We start from the raw sequence: 20,168 nt of genomic DNA on the forward strand, positions 1-20,168 counted from the left end.
CGCTTTATTATAATTCCTTTTCATACATTTTTTGTCAAATCACAACTTTCTTTTGTATTAAACGTAATATTCAATTTGCAAAAAATCTATATTAAAGAACTGAAAGATTTATATAAAAATGCAGAGCAATTAATTGCTAGTACAAAAACAAGATAAAGAAAGGAAAAAAAGAAAAAGCTAATTATAAAATCAATAGCTAAAAGAATCGCACTCTCATTTATTCTCTATTTTATCATGGCCACCAATTTTCCTACTTTTATTAGTTTCACTTTCCTCGCGATTCAATGTTTCTTTTGCTTTCCATTTTGTCCTCGTCAATTTTTGTCTCTGATCGTTTAATCGCCGTTTGGCAAACTACGAGAGAAACTGCAAACTGTCCAGAGGCGATATCCGGCGGCGTTACCGCGTCTCCCCCGGAAACTAATGTGCTGAAATGAGGGTTGGGGACAGCAAGGGGTGGCAATACGTCGAATGGGGTAGAATCGATTTTTTTTTAGTCTCTGCCGGAAGTTTGAGCAGAATCTCCGTGCATTTATCACGAGATGGCGCCAAGTTACCACTTGCAAGATTATTTCAAAGTTCATTGCTTCTTTTATATATATATATATATATATGAGATTAATTATATATTTTTTAAAAATAAAAATATACTTTTTTTAGAAAAATTAGAAATGTAATGAAAAAGTAATTCTCCGATAAAATATATACACATTTTTCTCTTCCTGCTGGTCAGCATTTTTTACAATAAAATATTATCTTCATAATTTATGTCATTCTACGAGCAAAACATTTCATTAAATTTTATAAAATTCTTAAAAAGCTATTCAATACATTTACAAAGTATAAATACTGTAAAGTTTGTGCTCGTTAATTTATCTAAACGTATATTTTCACATAAATGTTTACACGATTTGTGTTGTAACTAACAGTTTTTATCATCCATTTATACATATCATCACATAGTTAACACATCCATATGTATCATATAATCGATGTAAATGGCAATTCTCTACACATATGTTTTTTAAATAATATCTGGACATATCAGCAAGCCTTCACAAATATCAAGAAAATATTATATAGTACTGTTCTACAAGTAATTATCTGATGTTGTATTGACTTGTTAAATTGTATTTTGTAACTTCACACACACACACACACACACACACACACACACACACACACACACACAAGAGAAATACCATCCAGCTTTTATGTTTAGAAAATGACGAAACAAAATGACAGAGAGAAAGAAATATACAACGTCTGTTTCGAGAAATCAGAAGCAGGGACATCTAGCTATGATACGCGAAAGTTGAATGGTTTGATTTTGTGCACCCCTATGTGAAACCCATCTGGAGGGTGGGGCTTAACGGTATACCCACGATCCTAAACCCACCCCTCGGACAGCCCCGCCGTGTCGCTTCTGTAAGCCGCCCTTCTTCTTTATTTCGTGCCCTCCCAGCATCTTCTTCCGCGCCATCTGCGGTATTGCGGGCTTCGGTTTCGCGCATATAAAAGCCAGATAATATAATTTCAGCCGTTGAAACCGTATATTAAAATCAATTTGTACGAGCCGAGTTTTTAATCGTCAGTATGTGCACGAAATATCACCTACGATTCCTAATTTTACCTTTCACCCTTTTGAAGATATTATACAAGCCTCTTTACAATTCTTATACGCGCGATTATATCACTTGTATAATTAATGTAATATCATAACTTCATAGTACAATATGATGTAACATCTGAGACACATTGACACGATTTATTGATTATAATAATTTCATAGTATAAATTATATATTATATTACTCTCGAAAAACATAAAATTTATTTCATATTTATAAATATATTTAATTTAAATCAGTGACATAATCACGTCATTATAAATCAGTCTATCAATAAAGTTAATCAGGTGAAGATTTATTAAAGAATGCATATTTACTATTTAATTGTCGTGTTATATGTTCTTTGGTACGTCATGTGTACTATTTCAGTAGCAAAATAAAAATATATTTTATTTAATACATTTAAAGCTTTTTAATAAAATGATTTACCTGGCTATGGTGACAATTGTTGGAGATGTAGGGAGAGTCGCCAAAAACAGTCTGAATGTTCCATTAATCAAGCGATCGAGATCGTTGGGTTCTGTCACATGCTCGGGTAGAATCGTATCATCTATAGTGCAACCTGCATTGTACACCAGCATCCAATCGATCTCTGAGTCTCTATAGACGCTCTTTACTTCTTGAAAAAGGCGATCTACAGCTTCATATCTGAAACATTAAAATACATTTACATCATTAGTAAGAATAACGTTATAAATTATAATCACAATTGAGTTTTACAAGTAAAAAAAAAAACGCGATATGGAAAACCTCCTTTAAAGAGAATTTAATAAATAATGTAATATATAAAAAAAATTTTTCTTATAAATATATTCTATAAAAATTTATTGTATAAAAGTGTATTTATATAATATTTCGTGTACACTTTGTTTGTTCTGCACTCCTTGTGCTGTTCGTTAGCGAAAGTAATATGTCGCGAACGGACTTGGCAGTTGCGAGCTCGACGGCGAAAGCAACACACCGTGAGCAGACCGCTATGCGCTCGACATTAAAAAAAAAGCTGGCAAAACAAACAATCTCTGTAATAACAACGTTCCAAAATATTGTTGTAAACTCAAATGGAGTATATTATAATTTATTTTGTTCTTAAAAAATACTGATAATCTTGCATCAAATAATGAGTAAAATTACTCAAATATTATTAAGTCCTTCAATATTCAAATTGTACATTAATTTTTGCTCAATGACATTTTGTATTTTTATTAATATAAAATCATTCACAACGCATAATGAGATAATCAATCTGCATTATGAAAAAGAGGCAATAGTAAATTTTAATTGTAAGTAATCGACTTTATGCTTTTTTTTTTATAAGAACAGATTTATTATATATACATATATAGTATAAGTCTAAATTTAAAATATATATATATAAATTTATAAACCTTTTTAATTAAAATTTTCATTAAATATTAATGATATAATTATGCAATTATTGTAGTTAAAATTACCTAAATAGATTTAACATTGTAAAATATTAAGCATTTATAAAAAAAAGAGAAAAACTTTCTCAATGATAAAAACGCTTTATCTTTGAAAAAAGTGATTACATCGATAATTTATAAACTTCATCATAAACGCGCGCGTAAGAAAGGACTAAGGCAGACGGAGGACAAAGGTGAACGATGGAAAGTTTATAATGCTCCAACAATAGAAAGAGAAACACGTGGCTGCAAAAGTTGAGGTATTTCCTAAAGGCACGCGACGAAAGTTAACACGGCCACAAGAACGGTTCCGGGTGCTCGTAATTTGTACTTCTCCGTTCCTCTCCACGAGCGCTCTTTATCTCCCTCCCTCCGTGACTCCCTTATACCGCCCTCTGCTTTTACTCTTATCTGATCACAAGTTTTCCTCGTTTTCTGCAGCTGCAATTCCTGGCGCGGCACGATCGAACGATACCTCCGTTGACAAGCAGGGGCCGATCATCTGTTTTTTTATTTAGATTACCGATAATGATATCATTGGGGATGACGATGCGGGAATCGCGATGGCGAGCTCGCCATAAACCTGCTTCGTAGTGGGGGATAGATTGATCATATTACAAAATAGACGTTACCATAATTATCATTGGTTCATGGATATAATACTGAGAATCTTATTCTATATCAGATTAAGTTATAAGAAAGGAAACTTCATTCTTCATTCAATTTTATTTTTTTTTTATATTTAAAACTAGCTTAATATTCAAATATTATATTTAATATTTGAAATTCAAAAGTTGTTCAAATATATGTGCACAATAATGTTCATTAAAAATTTTTTTTATAAACATTTATTACAAATAAGCCAGACGAAGAGAAATTTTAATCAATATTGGATGGAAAAAATAGCAAACGATTTCGTAAACATAGTCACATTTATTGATGTAGATTTTGATAAACGCAGATCAAGGATATTCTTTACAAGGTACTACATAAAGCGATCCGCCACCGACATAAATTAGTCGATGCATGAGCAGAAGGCGAGGGACATCTCCGGTATTAATAACGGAAACGCATGCAGGTTCTCCACGCCGTATCATTTCACTACTGATGTACAACCGAGCGCATAATTTTCGAATTAAGTTAAGCGGTCTCAGGTTAGGTGATCACGGTAACCGAACGTTCGTCCATAATGGACGTAATTGCTGAGAGAGAAGATGTTCTTGCTTTTTTAGTTTCTCCTTTTTACGAACCAGTAGAACCAGGTGCGTGGTTAGCAAGCGGTGCGTCTCAGTCGCTAACGCGTTAACTGTTTATAAGAGGAGGCCATCGTCGGCCTTTCTCGCCCACTTTTTCCTCGCTGAATATTAATTATTCTCCTGTAAGTCGCACCTGCCCTAGCCGCCTCCAGGTCAGGCACACACGAGCCCGCTTCTGCGTATCTATCTATCACAGCTCGTGATTCCCACCGCAGATTATCTTGACAGTTGGGTAATAATGCTGGTAACGATCGATCTCGAAAAGCACGGTCTTGCGTCTTTGCACAAGCAACTATGCGAATAACGCTGTAAATGATACACTTGTAGAAAAGTAACCGTGACGCCATTAAGTTATTTAAAATTAACATAGTTGTGATTAAAGCAAACACGGTTAGAAATACATATGTGTATTGTACGAAGGATAATAAAATATCATTATGTTATTGCACCACATTTGTAAAATACAATATGCATTTTTGTGACATTCTAATTAAAATCATATATCTATGTTTATATAGTAATCCAAGAAAAAGGAGTCCACAAGAAAATAATTTTGTGGACGTCTTGTTACGTAATATATACTTTCGAATATTATGAGAATATTGAGAGAAAATGTTCTTGTCTTTTTTTTAATGTGGCGGAGAATCAAATGTGTTCAATATTTAGAATCGGAAATATAATCTATAAAAATATCATATAATTTACTTAGAGGTACATATATGTATAAATAATAAAAAAAAATAAAATATAAAATAAAACTATTGCTCATTATAATGAAATAAAAATAATATAAGAAGTTGAATATATTATTAATTATATTTTTTTTTTGGACATATCATTTTTACAACTAAAACGTTCATTGAAATCTTGAAAGGAATGAAGGAATGAAGTATGATCGATGATGTTTAGGTATCGCTGATAGATATAATTACGAATGAATTATTACGCTCATCTCAGGAATACATTACAACGACGGATGTTTCGTAAACATTCAATCTCGAGAAGCGATTTTTCAGATCACATCGTTAGTGCAAACCATTAAGAATCTTCAAGTTTTGGGAGAAATTATTAGGTTCACGTGTAGCCCTATTCCCCAGTCCCTTTGCGTAATTCAAATTTAATGCCTGTAATTTAAGATGCTCGAAAGATGCAGATAATCGTGAAATTTCGATTTTTAAAATGCCAAGTGTATTATTAGAAGATTACTTAGTAACATCGATAATATAGGTATTACTCGTAAGCTCTGTGTATTTTTCTATTGCTAGACAATACTTTTATGCAACAATATTATCACAGCAAATTTATATTTATAAATATATTTTTAACATTTAGTTTTAATGAATATTTTTATATGTGCATGTATAAATAAATTTTTAATAATTTTTTCTGAGCACCAAAATTTTAGGAAAATTAAGTAGAGATTTTTTATATAAGAATTTATGTAAATAATCTTTAAGATAATTAATTGATAATTTATTTTTTCACTTATTGTTAGATAATTTCAGTTAAAATAAATAATTTCAATTAAATTTTATTTTAATAGAAATTTACTTTAAATTTGTTCTTATCAAAATATTTAACATAAAAGCTAAAAAATTGTGACAAATAACAATTGTAACATTTTAAGAAAATATCGACATAATGTTAATGTTAAAAAATTTTTTAACTCCTTGAAATATTTTTTATTGTACAATGTTATGCATAATTAATGATCATAATAAGTGATTTGTTATGATTAGAAAATATTTTCTCTCTTTCTTCTTTTATTATCGACAATTATTTCTAAACAAAACAATCAAACGACAGGATATTATTTGCGTGCTGTCACGGCTACAATTATGTACGGCTGCAAAAACGATCGCGAGAACTCTTTGTGGACTCTTTTTTATACCTATTTCAGGAAGCAGATGTCACGAGAGACTAGCACCAACGCATCCGCCTCTATCTCTACGATTCATATTTTTCGACATGTGACCGACCAGTTTTGTTATTTTCCACCACTCCTCTTTTTTTTTTTTACACAACCTACGTCCTCGTACAATGAGAGTAAAAGGAATACGAGCAAGAAAAAGAGAGAGAGAAAGAAAGAGAGAGAGAGAGAGAGAGAGAGAGACAAAAGTAACGAGGCAGAGAAAGTGAGATACTACTGGTCCACACTGTCCCGACGAATGAGTTAACGGACAATGGCGGTCCACGTTGAAAAAATAAAGGAAAGAGGGACGTCGAACGAAGGGAAGGGGCCCTCATTACGAAGGGCGCCCCCGGTGTGTTTGTCGATAAGGGGGCCTATATGCAAATGGCCGTCCGTCACCAGGCGCGGCAGGAAGAAAAAGTTTCCCTCTCTCGCCTGCTGCCTCTTTCTCTGTCTCTTTTTCTCTCTTTATCTCTATCTGTCCCGATACTACTTTTCTCGGTGTAGGAATAATGCTCTCCGACAGTACGCTGAAGCAGGAATGGAGTAGGGAGGGTATAATGTATCGTAATCAGATGATCAATTATTAAGAGCGCGGCAAAAAAACAACGAGGGTTGACGTACGAGCGACAGGACAGGAACGTATCCGGATGCAAGGGGCCTTCGTCCTTTTCTGTTTCTGCGATCCATCTCGGGATCTCCCCGAGGCGACTGATACTCGATACGCGTTTTAAGGTTTCATTAAAATATTGCGAAACGGATTCACATGTCTTATCGCGAGAAATGCGTCATTAGAATTTAATAGGCGCGCACGTTATTAAGAATGCTTTCAATGTTTTAATTGGTCGTCAAGTTCACACATATCTTAGATAACGAATGGTATAATAAAGGTTTAATTGTAAAAAATATATTTATACACCGTGATACGAGTAAAAAGTAAATTACCAAAAAAAGTAATATCCCTAAAATTGATCCTCCAATAATAAACGTATCACTTTCTTCGAGGGCGACCTTTCCTTTGACCTGATGTAACCGAACTTGTTTTACAGGAATGTTTGTCGAGCGTTAGGAAAATACATCGATATCGAGTTACCGATCTATAATGGATATAGACCCAGCTGCGTTCACGCGTGTGATCGAAGGCAAACGTTCATTATGCGTGACCCAAAAAATTTCCGTTATCTATTACCATATGCTCTGAGATGATAATGAAGTGAAAACTGCTTGCAGTTGTGCGTATGTTATTATATATCAGTAATCTATATCATTTTTCCTTCGACCAGAAATATGTTACTAATTTTCCGATTACATTATATTGTAAATTATAGATATCACATTAAATAATTTTGTTGCAGTTAATTAATATTTTAAATAAGTTAATCAATGCAATTGTGACGATATCTAGAAAAACATTATATATAAACAATTCTCATTAAATATAAATTCAATTAAATATATAAATATAAACCTAATTTAAAAATAACACAATAATTTAAATTTATCTGAAGATAATTAGGCACAACTACAATTAAGATAATTTAATTATTACTTATTTAATTATATTAAATTAATGAAAATATGTGCATATTTCGTTTGATTATTATATACTGAGACAGTATTGAATGAATCAATTAAATAAAAAATATTTGAATGTTAAACATTATTTTAATTTCGCAACATAGTATGTCATGTAATAATATAGAATATAGAAAAGAATAAAGAAAAATTATACATATTATATACAAAAAAATCATACCCTAATAAAAATATTTCGTAACAAATATTTACTATTAATTTAATAAATTATAAAAATATATAAACAACATACATAATGTATTTCATAAATTAATCAGAATAATTTTGAAAACAATAAAATATATAAGTATAAAAAATAATAATAAGAATATCGTTTTAAATTGTTTTTAAATCAAAATCTAAAGTTAAATAGACTATTAATCTGCAATTAACAGTATCCTGATACTGATGCTGAAAGCTTTCATCGCGCTGGTGTCATGCGGATACCTGTCATGTGACACGTGCCATTCGGAACACGATAATTTGGCGCATACTCGCAGGTAGAATGGGATGTGCTTGGGGCCGCAGCAGGTACACGTCTACATCGAGAAGCGATCCTAAGGGGCCGCCCCATACCACCAATCAATAGATATTCATCCCCATCGAACGGTTCGGATGTATTGTCGATACTGGATGCATTCAACTACACTGTGGGACAGGCAGGTTGCACTGTTGCCACCAATGCACCGCAGCAGAAGTTGAAAAGACCATTGACATTGTGTCAAGCACAGGTCAATCTTTTTTATTACCATTTGTCTTGCACGGAATTTGTTCGAAAATGCATTCATTTCGATAAAAAGAGAAAGAAAGAAATATATTTTTTGGTAAACTATATTTTAATTAAAAAAAAAAGATCTTTTTATATTACTGTGAATAATTAAGAAAACTAATTAAACATATTTTGCATGGTTCCTGATTTTTTTGCAATGTAAAAAAAAGCGTGATTCGTTTGTAAAATTATTGAATCATATTTTGTATTCTAAATACAATACAATAAAAAGAAGATAAAAATTGAAAAAATTGCATCATCATTCACGACTCATAATGTCAATGATGCATTAGTGATTCTCTATAAAATATTTTTTTCTTTATAAATGATAATCTAGTTAACTTTTTAGACAAATACATAAAAATATCTATTCGATGTAAACATTTAACCCAATTTAAATAACATCCATCGAAAGATCGTATGCAAAATCTCTAAAGGGGGTTGAGCTATATGGAAGCTTAATTCCTTCGTGAATTATTGACTCGTTTGTGCGGACGTTCGGGTCTTGTAACGGTATTCCACCAGCCCAACCCTTCTCCGCAGAGACTTCTAATTAATTAACGGTCGAATTCGCGTACAATTGCAAATGCGTGCAGAGCAAAAGTTGACGGTATTGTAACACGTTAGGGCAGCGCGACAGTAGAAAGAAGAGAAAGGGAATAAGACGATGGGGGTCGGTTTCAGCGTGCGGCGCGTCACGCTGCGCGAAAATTTGCATACGCGTTCCGGACTTAATTAGGTTATGCGTCGAAACCGGGTTGAAGTTCACACACTTCATTAGAAATTCCGGTAGTTCGTTTTGTTCTGATGTATCCTATTCTATCCGCCGTTTTACTTACCAGGTTACGCCTCTCTTTTCGTACGTTTTTCTTGTCATCATATATTTTTCTTCATACCCATTTTTTATTTTCATTTAACTTTGTAATTTTTTCTAACCGGTTAAAAATAATCGTTATTTTCTGCACAATATTAATAGATCGCTAATAATCATGAAAAGCACTTTTAACATTTGTTTGCAATTAGTTATGATTATAACAATCATTGTGTATAGAACTTGCTGATATTGTTAAACAGAAGAATGTTATTGGAAAGAGAAGGAAAAATAAAGATTGTTAATAGAGTAAAAAAAATTACGTAAAAAATCTTTTAATCGTTCTAATTCGTAAATTGTACTTTGTCATCGTTGCAAATGCAATTGCTGATCGCATCTAAATATTCGTGAAAATTACAAGGCAAAAATACATAAGATGATATACGTTAGATGAAACATCCGCGAGACATATTTTAGCTACCTTTACAGATTTACATGAAAACAGCCCCTTTTAATTATAAAGCTTGCGAATTACTATAAGGGGAACGATGTTGCTCTCGGGAAGGTAAAATGATCAAGTTAACCTCACTCTATACGGGGCCTTATGCAAATTAAACCCTGTGCTACTGTATCAGCATCAGCTGTCTTAAAAGAAGAAAAAACTTGCGACGTCGAACAGGAACAGGAAGCGGAAGGTCTCACGCTGTCTGATTAATTCACTTTCATTAATAGAGATATTTATTACTCATCTACATCTTCTTAATATTGTTCAAGTTATAAATGAGTTTTCTTGCATTTTGCTCTGTGTTATTTTACAGCATACAACAAATATATAATTTCTTATTAATAATGTACCGCATATTTTTCTGTCTTTCATAGTTTTTATATCCGAGTTAACGCTTTTCTTTATTCTTCTTTCTCAGAAGAAAAAAAGAGCGTTTTTTTTCTGAAATAATTATTCAAAACAAATTATTGACAAAAAATTCAAATTCTTAATAACTTTTCTCTTTATTTATAAATTATATATAAAAGGACCTAATGTAAATTAAATTAAAATTGGAACAATGACATCCTTTGAAATCTATTTAAAAAAAAACCAATTTCACATAAATTATTTTGAGAGATTTAATCATTAAAATTAAGACGGAAATAATATTAAAGTTTATGTATTTGTATAATCATCTGCATGATTTTTTCATATTTAGAATTACAAACTCAGAGAAATATCGAATATTTTTCGATATCACGAAACGAAAATAAACAAAAGTTTTAATTGCTCTATCAAAGAGTAGAAGTCTTCATCTCCAAATTAACGATTAGCACGACCGCGTAGACTCTTCGATCAGCGGTTCGCCTCCTAATTGCGTACAATCAGCGGTTTCTAGAGGAACGAGAGCGGCTTAATGAACCACCCCTTTGTCGCTCTGCGCGCGGTCGATTATGATTCAAGAATCAGACAGGCCGTAATAACAGTTTTAAAAAACTCTTGAATATTACTCGCCATATCGGCATAAACCTCTACCTACCGGCCGTGATTCGTGCAAATCGCGATTTAATAGTGTCAAGGAGCGACGGTGCGCGGCGGGAGATCGGGCGTTTTGCTCCTCCAGGAATTTTATCGGGAACCGTAATCCCACGGGGTAGTGGTACGGGGTAGCAGAGTCCTTTAATAACGTAATTAGCCCGGAGGATCTAGAATTTCTGTGGCGGATCGGGAATAAATTAATGCAATTATCCTTGTGCTTCGCAATGGCCTGACGGAAGGGGTGGAGACTTCCTCGCTCTTTCGCCTCTTTTCTTTCGCGATACGGTTTTGTCTTCAACATCGTCCTGGATATTTATATTCATTCTTTATACTCACTCTTTCTTTTTCTGTTAAACTTTTACGTCTTGTTAAATACTCAAATTCAGCTATGTATATTCTTTTTGTTACTTCGAAAATAAAACGACAATAAAAATTAAATTTTTTTTTTCATTTGTACTCTACATCTTTTTTTTTTATACAAGTGTATCTCATTAAATATCTTTGAAATAAGAATGTAATATGTTATTATCCTTCGGAGCAAATCGTACAACTACACAAATTTCTCCCTCATGTTTTAAAATTTTGCTCCAGGTGAGCAGTTTCACGGTATTCGATGCTTGGCGGGTGGCTGTTTTAATATGCTAAATATTCTGTCCTTCCCCTTCAAAGTGAAGGAAGGTTTGCAAATACACGACGAGCAATTACTCATCTTCGGTTCTTATTAAGGAAAATTAATGTCGTGCATTATTGTTGGATCCAGTGTGTGAACCACGAGAGATCGAAAGCTTTTATGTCTACTAGCGAGTGTTGGCTCGGCAGCGACGTGACTTCGCACGAATTACCGAGCCCGTATATCAAGGAAGAATTCCCGCGCGTGTGTGCATACGTGTCATAAAAAAAAAAAAAAGAAATAAGAAGAGCGACCGGAGGGATCCGGACATTGTCGTTCAAAGGATCTCATCTTCCGCCGTCCTTTCGTAAAAGTATACCGTTTGAATTCTCGGGCACGACCGCGAGTAAGTATGCAAATGAAATAAGAAGCGAACCAGAACCGTAACAGAACGATATCAGGGCCTCCGTATAGATATATGTACGTTGCTCTCAATTCTTTTTTTGTATTTATACTTTATCTATGTTTAATTATATTTGTAATTATGTATGTATTTGTGTTAAATAAATAAAATTAATATAAAAAACTTCAATATGAAAATTTTATTTTATATGTTTAATACGTTTAAAATCTAAACTAAGTTTAACATTGTTACTAATATATATATTGTGTATAATAAAAAATATTAATTTCAATATTATTATTATTGGTATATACTATAACTATTTCGGCGGTAATTTTTTCATACTTCAAAAATATTTTAAATTTTATAAAAATAATGTTATTTTAACAATATGCTACACGCGCTGCATGCAATAATAAACATCGCGCATCGTATAAGTAAATAAGAAATTTCCGGACACATTATCATCTACCTTGTAATCACGGTCCTGAAGGAGACGCGTCCCGGTGGTCGGACAAGGGGCCCATTACGCGAACCAGCCCCGGAACAAGAAAAAACGACACATTGTGATGTGATGTATGCGCGAGGGGTCGCGCTGTAGGATTAGAACAAAGCGCCGCGATAAAAACTGGGCATGAATCTAGACCCCGGGAAGGAGGCAGAAGCGAAGGGGAAGAAGCGGGCCAGTGGGGGCCTCACGCTTTCGAACCTGCTGTACTTTCAGTTCGAAACACGTATTCGAACCGCGTTTCCGCTCGTTCCTTCGCTCTGCTCTTGTGACATTAGTTCGCAAATTTTACGATAACTATTACGATATTTTTTGTAGTATGGGAAAAGAGTTACCAAGTGTTAAAGTGCTGAAAATATCAAGATAATTATTTATATGTGTTATGTGTGATATTATTACTTGATAAAAAACCATAAAATTTTATACGGTTTACCAAATAATATTAATTATAATAATTTCACAAATAACTGTAAAAGTTATAAATATAGTAACGTACAAAAATATCTTTAGAATTTTTTATTTTTGATTACTAATCGCTTTATTTCAATGGTGTGTGCATATTAATGATATATTTTTTGTTCTATTGATATTAAATAACTCTTTTAAATGAATTATCATGTGCATTAAAAAAGTACACATATTTTGAATTCAATATCTTTAGTCATATTATGTTTAATATTTGATTTATCACAGTTGGTGATGTTATATATGGATGTCATTATACTAATGGCTGTGCAATCGCAGATATACATATAAAGTAATGAACGTTATGTGATATTTATCCTTATTAATAAAAAGAGAAGTAGCAAAAAAATAGCTAGATTTTTTCCCAAAATGAATGTATGATAAAAAGCGATTGTTTCTATTTGGCACGTGACATTATTTCTACTTATTGTTAGTACGTGATAAAAAAAATATATTTCTAAAATAATTATAAAAAAATATCTATTACTGTAATATGTAATTTTTATACTACATTCAAACTACGTTGTAATATATATATTACAACAAATTTGAATATATATATTCATTCATCAATTAATCTTTTCTTGAACGTATTAAAATAGATATAATAGTATCATGTATATTATTATACATAAAACTGAAAAAGTTTTAAGATTAACAATTTGAAAAATATAAAACTAATCAAATATATTTTTAAACAGATGTTTTGAAAAAGATATAACATACAGTGTATTATATAATTCAAATTTCCTATTCAGCTATATTTGACATACGAAATTATCTATATTTTGTGAATTTATATAAATGTAGAAATCCTCGTGCGCGTTTTACTTCTTCGTAAAAGTTATTTTCACGTTGGATATACGAGCAAATACGACCAGGATACAGACTTGTGCGTACGGCGAATCTACCTGGATACGGAAAGAAGAAGGAAATCCCCTACGAGAATATCTCGAGACGGAGGAGTGAGACGAGGGTGACGGCCGTGTATGGATTCGCTCTGGGCTGTTCCGAGGGCGAAGTTAGGACGGTTTGGAAATGATGAAAAAGCTTCTTGCGTCACTGTCAGCCGCCGCCGGTCCGTATTACCTCCCTATCTTCCTCCCCCGCTCGTCCCGCAGCCTCGTCTTTCCCCTCTGTCGCCGTGTACCGAAGAACTTAGAGCCCCGCGTTCTTTCTCTATCCATCTTAATATTATTATTTCATTCCGCGCGCGAGCTCGGTTTTTAGGGCATCCTCATCTCCCTTTTTTTCTTCTTCTCTCTCGTTCTCGTGCTTCTCGACGACTTAATCGTGCGATCCGCGCGCAAGAGTTCGATCTCCCTGTTTCCCCCCTTGTGAAAACCACCTTCCGCCCTTCCCCGCCCCTGGGACCGATCCACCCGCCTCCGTCACTGGCACCCTCCACCTTCCGGAGCACCATCACTTACGGATCAATAGGGTATGGAAGATAAACGCACCTAGAGGGGATCTATGGGGTGGAGAGAACGCGTCAGCGCGGGTGGGACAACGGAAAGGGAAAAAAGAAGGGCAAAATGGTACCCACGCGGAGGTCCCGGTGTCCCATGTCAACGAGATACAGGATACAGGGAATTTTTTGCCGCGGGTGAGATTCTTTGCTGGAAAGCACGACGCTGTTTTCGAGAAACCGCTCAATAATAGACGAGATAATGATCAATCAATGCGGGAATTGAAAGAATTATGCAAATATAAAATATGCATTGCAAAAATTGATAATCTTAGCAATGTAAGATACAGTAATAATTTTGAAATAACAATAAAATATATAGAATAAAAAGAACAATTTTTTTACTATTTAATCTCAAATATCAGCTGACAGAAAAAATAGATGAAATTATATTTAATATATAAATATATTAAAAAAAAATTTGTGACATAGTTTACAAACATCGTAGCGTTTCATATTTGTTAAATTATTTATTTAAGAAATAGAATCTACAAAATAGATCATACGAAATAATCAAGTCTCAATAAAATAATCCGAGACTCCTTATAATTTAAAATTTTATCTTTACAGAAATTACAGAATTTACCAGCATTAGAGAAAGAACAAATTTATATAAACCGTAGAATTTAAATCATTCAGAATTCGGCGAGCATAAGCCTGTAAGTAATAACCTGTCGCGTTGCAAATCTTGCAATCTGCCGTGGCATTATTGAAAGTATCTCGCACGGTAACGAAGAGGAGGCGTTATTCAACGTCATTTCTTTTATCGATAAACGAGATGAAGCCCGAGTTCTCTTCTCGAAGGAGGAAATCGTTAGGAGAGCGACATGCAAATTCGTTCGAAACTTTCGCCCACCTCCGGTTCTAGTACCCTCTAGGCAAGAAAAGCGGGACACGGGGGGATGCAGACGCGACTCTCGAAGAAGACGAAGAGCCGGTGGAGAAAGAGGAACAAGAGATGGAAGAAGGCGGGTGTTTTCTGTTCCTGGCTCGTGGCGATTTATGCGCCCGAAATCGCGCGCTCCCGCTGGAAATGAAACGTCGCGAGGAAAAAGGGTAGAAAGGCGAATGAAGGGGGGACAGTGGCGCGAGGGAGACAGGACGGTTGGATGGTGGAGGCACGTGAAGGTGAGCGAGCGGTGGATTTTCTACGTGAGGTGCTTTCGCATGACCTCGTTGTCGCGAGAAAAATCGAGAATACGGATGGAATACCATTCCGGAGAGTTTGGATGAATGCAGAAGCGAAGATCGGAACAAAGATCGTTCTCCGGAGCAGGTTTTGAATTCTTTAATCAGGCATAAGCCACAGTATGTAATAATAATTCGCATTTTTTTAAATATTTTACAGACAGTCAAATAAAAAATTTCCATACTAAAAAAATAAAAAAAAGTTTTATACATATATTTTTTTTCTAAGATTTTGATCAATTTTGTTACTGCCTTTATAATTTATAATATAAATGTTATATATATATATATATATATATATATATATATATATTTATAATATATATTCTCCAATTTCTTGATATGTATAAATTTTTTTACAGCTACGAAAAATATAAAAAGTATAAATTAGAATAAATTAAAAAATATAAATTATATTCGTTTCTTATTCTCTTCAATTTTATTTCCACGCGTTTGTTACAAACACATTACTTAGGTTTTATTATATGTATGCTGAACGCTTCCAATCTTCTCTCGATATATGTATAACGGCGAAAAATTACATGTACAAAAGTGTAGCCGCACCTTTCATTACCTTATCTTCCGGAGGTTATCTCGAAACCGACAAAGGCGAACCTCACGGACCTTTCCATAAACGCGCCAATAACTTCGCTACAATTTCGCCGATAAATGTATCGGGGTTGCCGCGTTGCGGTTTCGATCTTCCGATGTGGCGGCTGGTGCCGGTCATTTTTCAAGTCCCGTGAATTTTTATCGCGTCGCGACGCATCCGGCCGCACGCCATATTTACCTGGCCACCCGATAGATTCTAAACCGGCGCGAAGAAATATTGTCGTAAAAAAAGAGGCGAAATAAAATTAAAGCGAGGCACGCAACACCGGTTTGCCTGTTTCCCGATCGTCGCGATCGCTATACATCGCGCTACATCTATTGTCTCTCTTCGTGCCACTTCTCTCTTTCTCGTCCTCCTCGCCACCTCCCTTTAATCGGCCGCGTGCCGCTAGCGGAGGGGCGGTATGGCAATATGCGAAGCGAGCCAAGCCCGTTTAATATCGCAGATCGAGGCACAAATGAATATTCATTAAACACATTTTTCCGATTTTAATTACATCCACTAAGCGGATCTGGCCCAAGCTTACGCAGCACTTCTCTCATTCTCCTCCGCGGTCTCTCTCTTTCTCTATTTCTCTCTCTCTCTCTCTCTCTCTCACCCTTCCCCCTCTCTTCTCCCCATCTTTCTCCTGTCACTTTCTCTTTTCCTCACTGAGCCTGCTTCGCTGCCTTCCCCCGCAAAACCTCACCATTCCTTCTCTCTTTCACTCTTCAAGATCCGCACGCTTTTTAATGAAATCCCCACGGTATAGGAGCAACGAACGCCATTATTAATATCACCGGTCTATCTTTGAGCACAATAAAGAATTACTTTGTTATTAATTCCAATGTCCGGCCCCCTCGACCTCTCTCCCGCCACAAGAATCGCGTCGCTGTCGCACCGTCGTATAAAATTGGCGTATGATGGTGTATCGTGTATGTCGTGTTGAGATAGTCTTGTTTAACTTCGACGAGACTCGACCGATGATACAATGCCGTTAAAATTTAATTTAAGCACAAGGTTTTTCTACTCACGATACGCGCTTACTCTCGCCGTTTGAAGTTTAATTTCGCTTTAGTTTTAGTGCACCATTGTTGGAAGACATATGCTTCGTCGTAATAATGATATGCGTCAATATTTGTAATATAATATACATAGAGTAAAGATTTAAAAAATTTGAGATTATATGCAGTAAAAAATATATGTTAAAGTATCTATTTAGATCTTACATTTATTATTTAAATATGATTATTAATCTGAGATAAAATATTGTATGCAAATTTGGAATAAACACGTAAATTTTATTATTTTTAATTATGCTAAATTAAGACTAAATTAAAATTTACAATAATATATAAAAGACAAATTTCGTTAAAAAAAGCAAAACGATTCTTATAATATATGAAAGATTAAAATAATTACAAGTTTCAAAAATAAACGTAAAATTTCAACTTGAACTGTCATCAAATAACATCATTAATTTAGTAACAATGTGTAACACATAAATTTCCCTTGATATCAAGTCGTTTTTTTTTATATGTTTATAGTTATTAAATATGGCTTGTTACACAAATTATGCATTTAATTAATTGCAAATAGAAAAATTATCAATATCTTTTGCATATTTTTTTTTAATTTTTAATATATTCTAATTTAATATATTCTAATTTTTATCAAGTTACTGTCAAATAGAAAAAGAAGTTTCTCATCTAGAAATCTAATAAAAATTATTGTATAAAGTATATAAATTAAATTATAAATGTAGTTTTTTAACTATAATTCAACTATTTCAGTAAAAAATCAACAACCAATTTATTATGATATGAATTGAAACATTTTCTCTTTCAATTTTTAGAAAGACATTTAAAAGTCATCTAAACATTTGTGGATCACAGACATTGTGTTTATAGTTTAATTTGAAAAGATTTTAGTGAGCTAGAACATAGAATTTGTAATTAATTCATCAAAATGTACGCAATTCGCGACATATATTCTTAAATCTTGGTAAGCGAGAGCAGAGTATGGTTCAAAGCGTCTCGTTAAACAGCCATACAGACCTCTTTCAACCCCCGCATAGTTTTTTCGCTCTTTTTCTCTTTCTCCTCCCAGCCCCAGACACCCCCAAATTTTTCTTTGTGCCTTGCCTTCCCCCCGTGTGTCCACACCCTCGCCGCGAATCGCGCACACATGACGCGATGGCGAACGGAGAACGAACGACGCATGCGTCCATGATATTTTTTTCTTCTTTCACGGCATCCCCACCCCATTTCGCCTCTTGTAAGGCGAGGGGTAGCTTGGTGGTCGAGAGTACGGGTCGACGAAGTAAGGGTGTTGCTACGGGCAACGCTAACGAGCTCCATGAGCGTCGTCAGATAGAGCAACACACCACCATGGTATCCTCGTGCCACTCCTCGCCTACCCCCGTACACCCCCGTTAGCTCTTACGACAAACCTCATAGAAAGTTGGTTATGCATAAATACGGTCGCTTATGTGATTGTCAGCGGCTGTACGCTCAGAAACGAGACGTTGGAGATTAATCAAATGCGCATTTTTCCAAAATTTCAAGATTATTTTTTACCGATCTGTCGGAATTGTGAATCCTTTATATTATTTCTCAATAAATTCTTATTAAAATAAACAATATATTTACGTATGTACTATAATTCAGTAATTCTTGAACAATTAATGATATAATCAAAAGTGATTATAATATACCATCATAAATTTTTATAACATTTATTGCATAGAAATCAAATTAAAGTGTGCGACAAAATTCTCTCTCTCTTTCTGTGTTTTCTATTTCTCCGATTTTTTATAATTATTTTATCTTAATTAATGTCATCCATTAATAAATAACAAAAATAAAATTAAAATATCGCTCTTTTATATCATACATGTCAGAATTACTTTTTTAAATTATCTCGATATGAAATGTCTCGATTAATTAATACACCTTGATAAAATTTATTTATATTGATTATACTATTTATACAAATTTATAACGAGATGTTCAATATTAATTTGGTTAAATTAGCTGCATATATTTTAATTTATGTATGTATCATATATCACATATGTATATATATATATATATATATATATTAATTATATATATTTATATATATATTATATATATATTATTAATATAATATATTAATATATATATATATTAATATATTATATTAATATATATATATATATATATATATATATATATATATATATATATATATATATATATATTATTGTAGATAGCATCTGTATTATAAAAAAGAAATTAATGAAAAGTTTTTGTTAAAAAGTTATGATATTTGTCCTTTAATTATTAAGCAAAAATGTATAAAATAATATACATTTTTATAGTTTGCTATCGAATAATGAATTTAAAAGTGAATTTATAAAGTATGAGTTTATAAAGTAATTTTATAAAGGATTAGGAAAATTCTGTTGATACTATGTAATACATTTCCATTTTTTGTAACGTTCATAAGACGTTCATAAGATAAATAGGATAAAATTAGAATTGCAAAGATATAATTCTTCGGAAAATTAATTTGATATTAAGGAAAAGACAAATTTTATTTTCGGGAGGATTGTTAGGACGAGGATCACGTGGTTAGGGATGAATCAGTGAGGGTTTGTCGACCACGACGGACCGCGGGAGGGTTGCTGCCAGAGTGGGAAGGCAATTACGTAATCAAGTAATTAGTCCCTGACCTCAGATAACAGGTTTCCTCGTAGTATTCAACCGTCCCGATTTTCTCATCTTCTTCTTTCACCTTTATATGTATCAACACATTTAATTCAGTCTTAATAAAGTATATAATATATGTATATATTTAACAATTCTTATTTAATAACTATTTTTGCATTATTTAGTCATTGTAAAAATTACATAATAGTATTTATACATATATGTACATGAAAAATCAAATTTATATTTATATTATCGTGTTGATAAATTACTGTTATTAAGATGATAATTTGACATCTTTTGGAATTACTTGGCGTGTTTTCAGGATATATATTTT

The 20,168-nt window shown here is 33.3% G+C and overlaps 1 protein-coding gene across 2 annotated transcripts in view; it reads right to left on the minus strand.

Moving 5' to 3' along the window:
- Positions 1 to 20,168, minus strand: part of Mesr6 (misexpression suppressor of ras 6) — a 227,755-nt gene that overhangs the window by 26,366 nt on the left and 181,221 nt on the right. For both annotated transcript variants that reach the window (XM_072888814.1, XM_072888815.1), the window contains exon 5: positions 2,060 to 2,278. In XM_072888814.1, coding sequence (XP_072744915.1) covers positions 2,060 to 2,278 — 219 coding nt within the window. The remainder of the gene's footprint in view (positions 1 to 2,059; positions 2,279 to 20,168) is intronic.

This window comes from Anoplolepis gracilipes, chromosome 3 (genome assembly GCF_047496725.1).
Source record: "Anoplolepis gracilipes chromosome 3, ASM4749672v1, whole genome shotgun sequence".
NCBI classification, from domain to species: domain Eukaryota; kingdom Metazoa; phylum Arthropoda; class Insecta; order Hymenoptera; family Formicidae; genus Anoplolepis; species Anoplolepis gracilipes.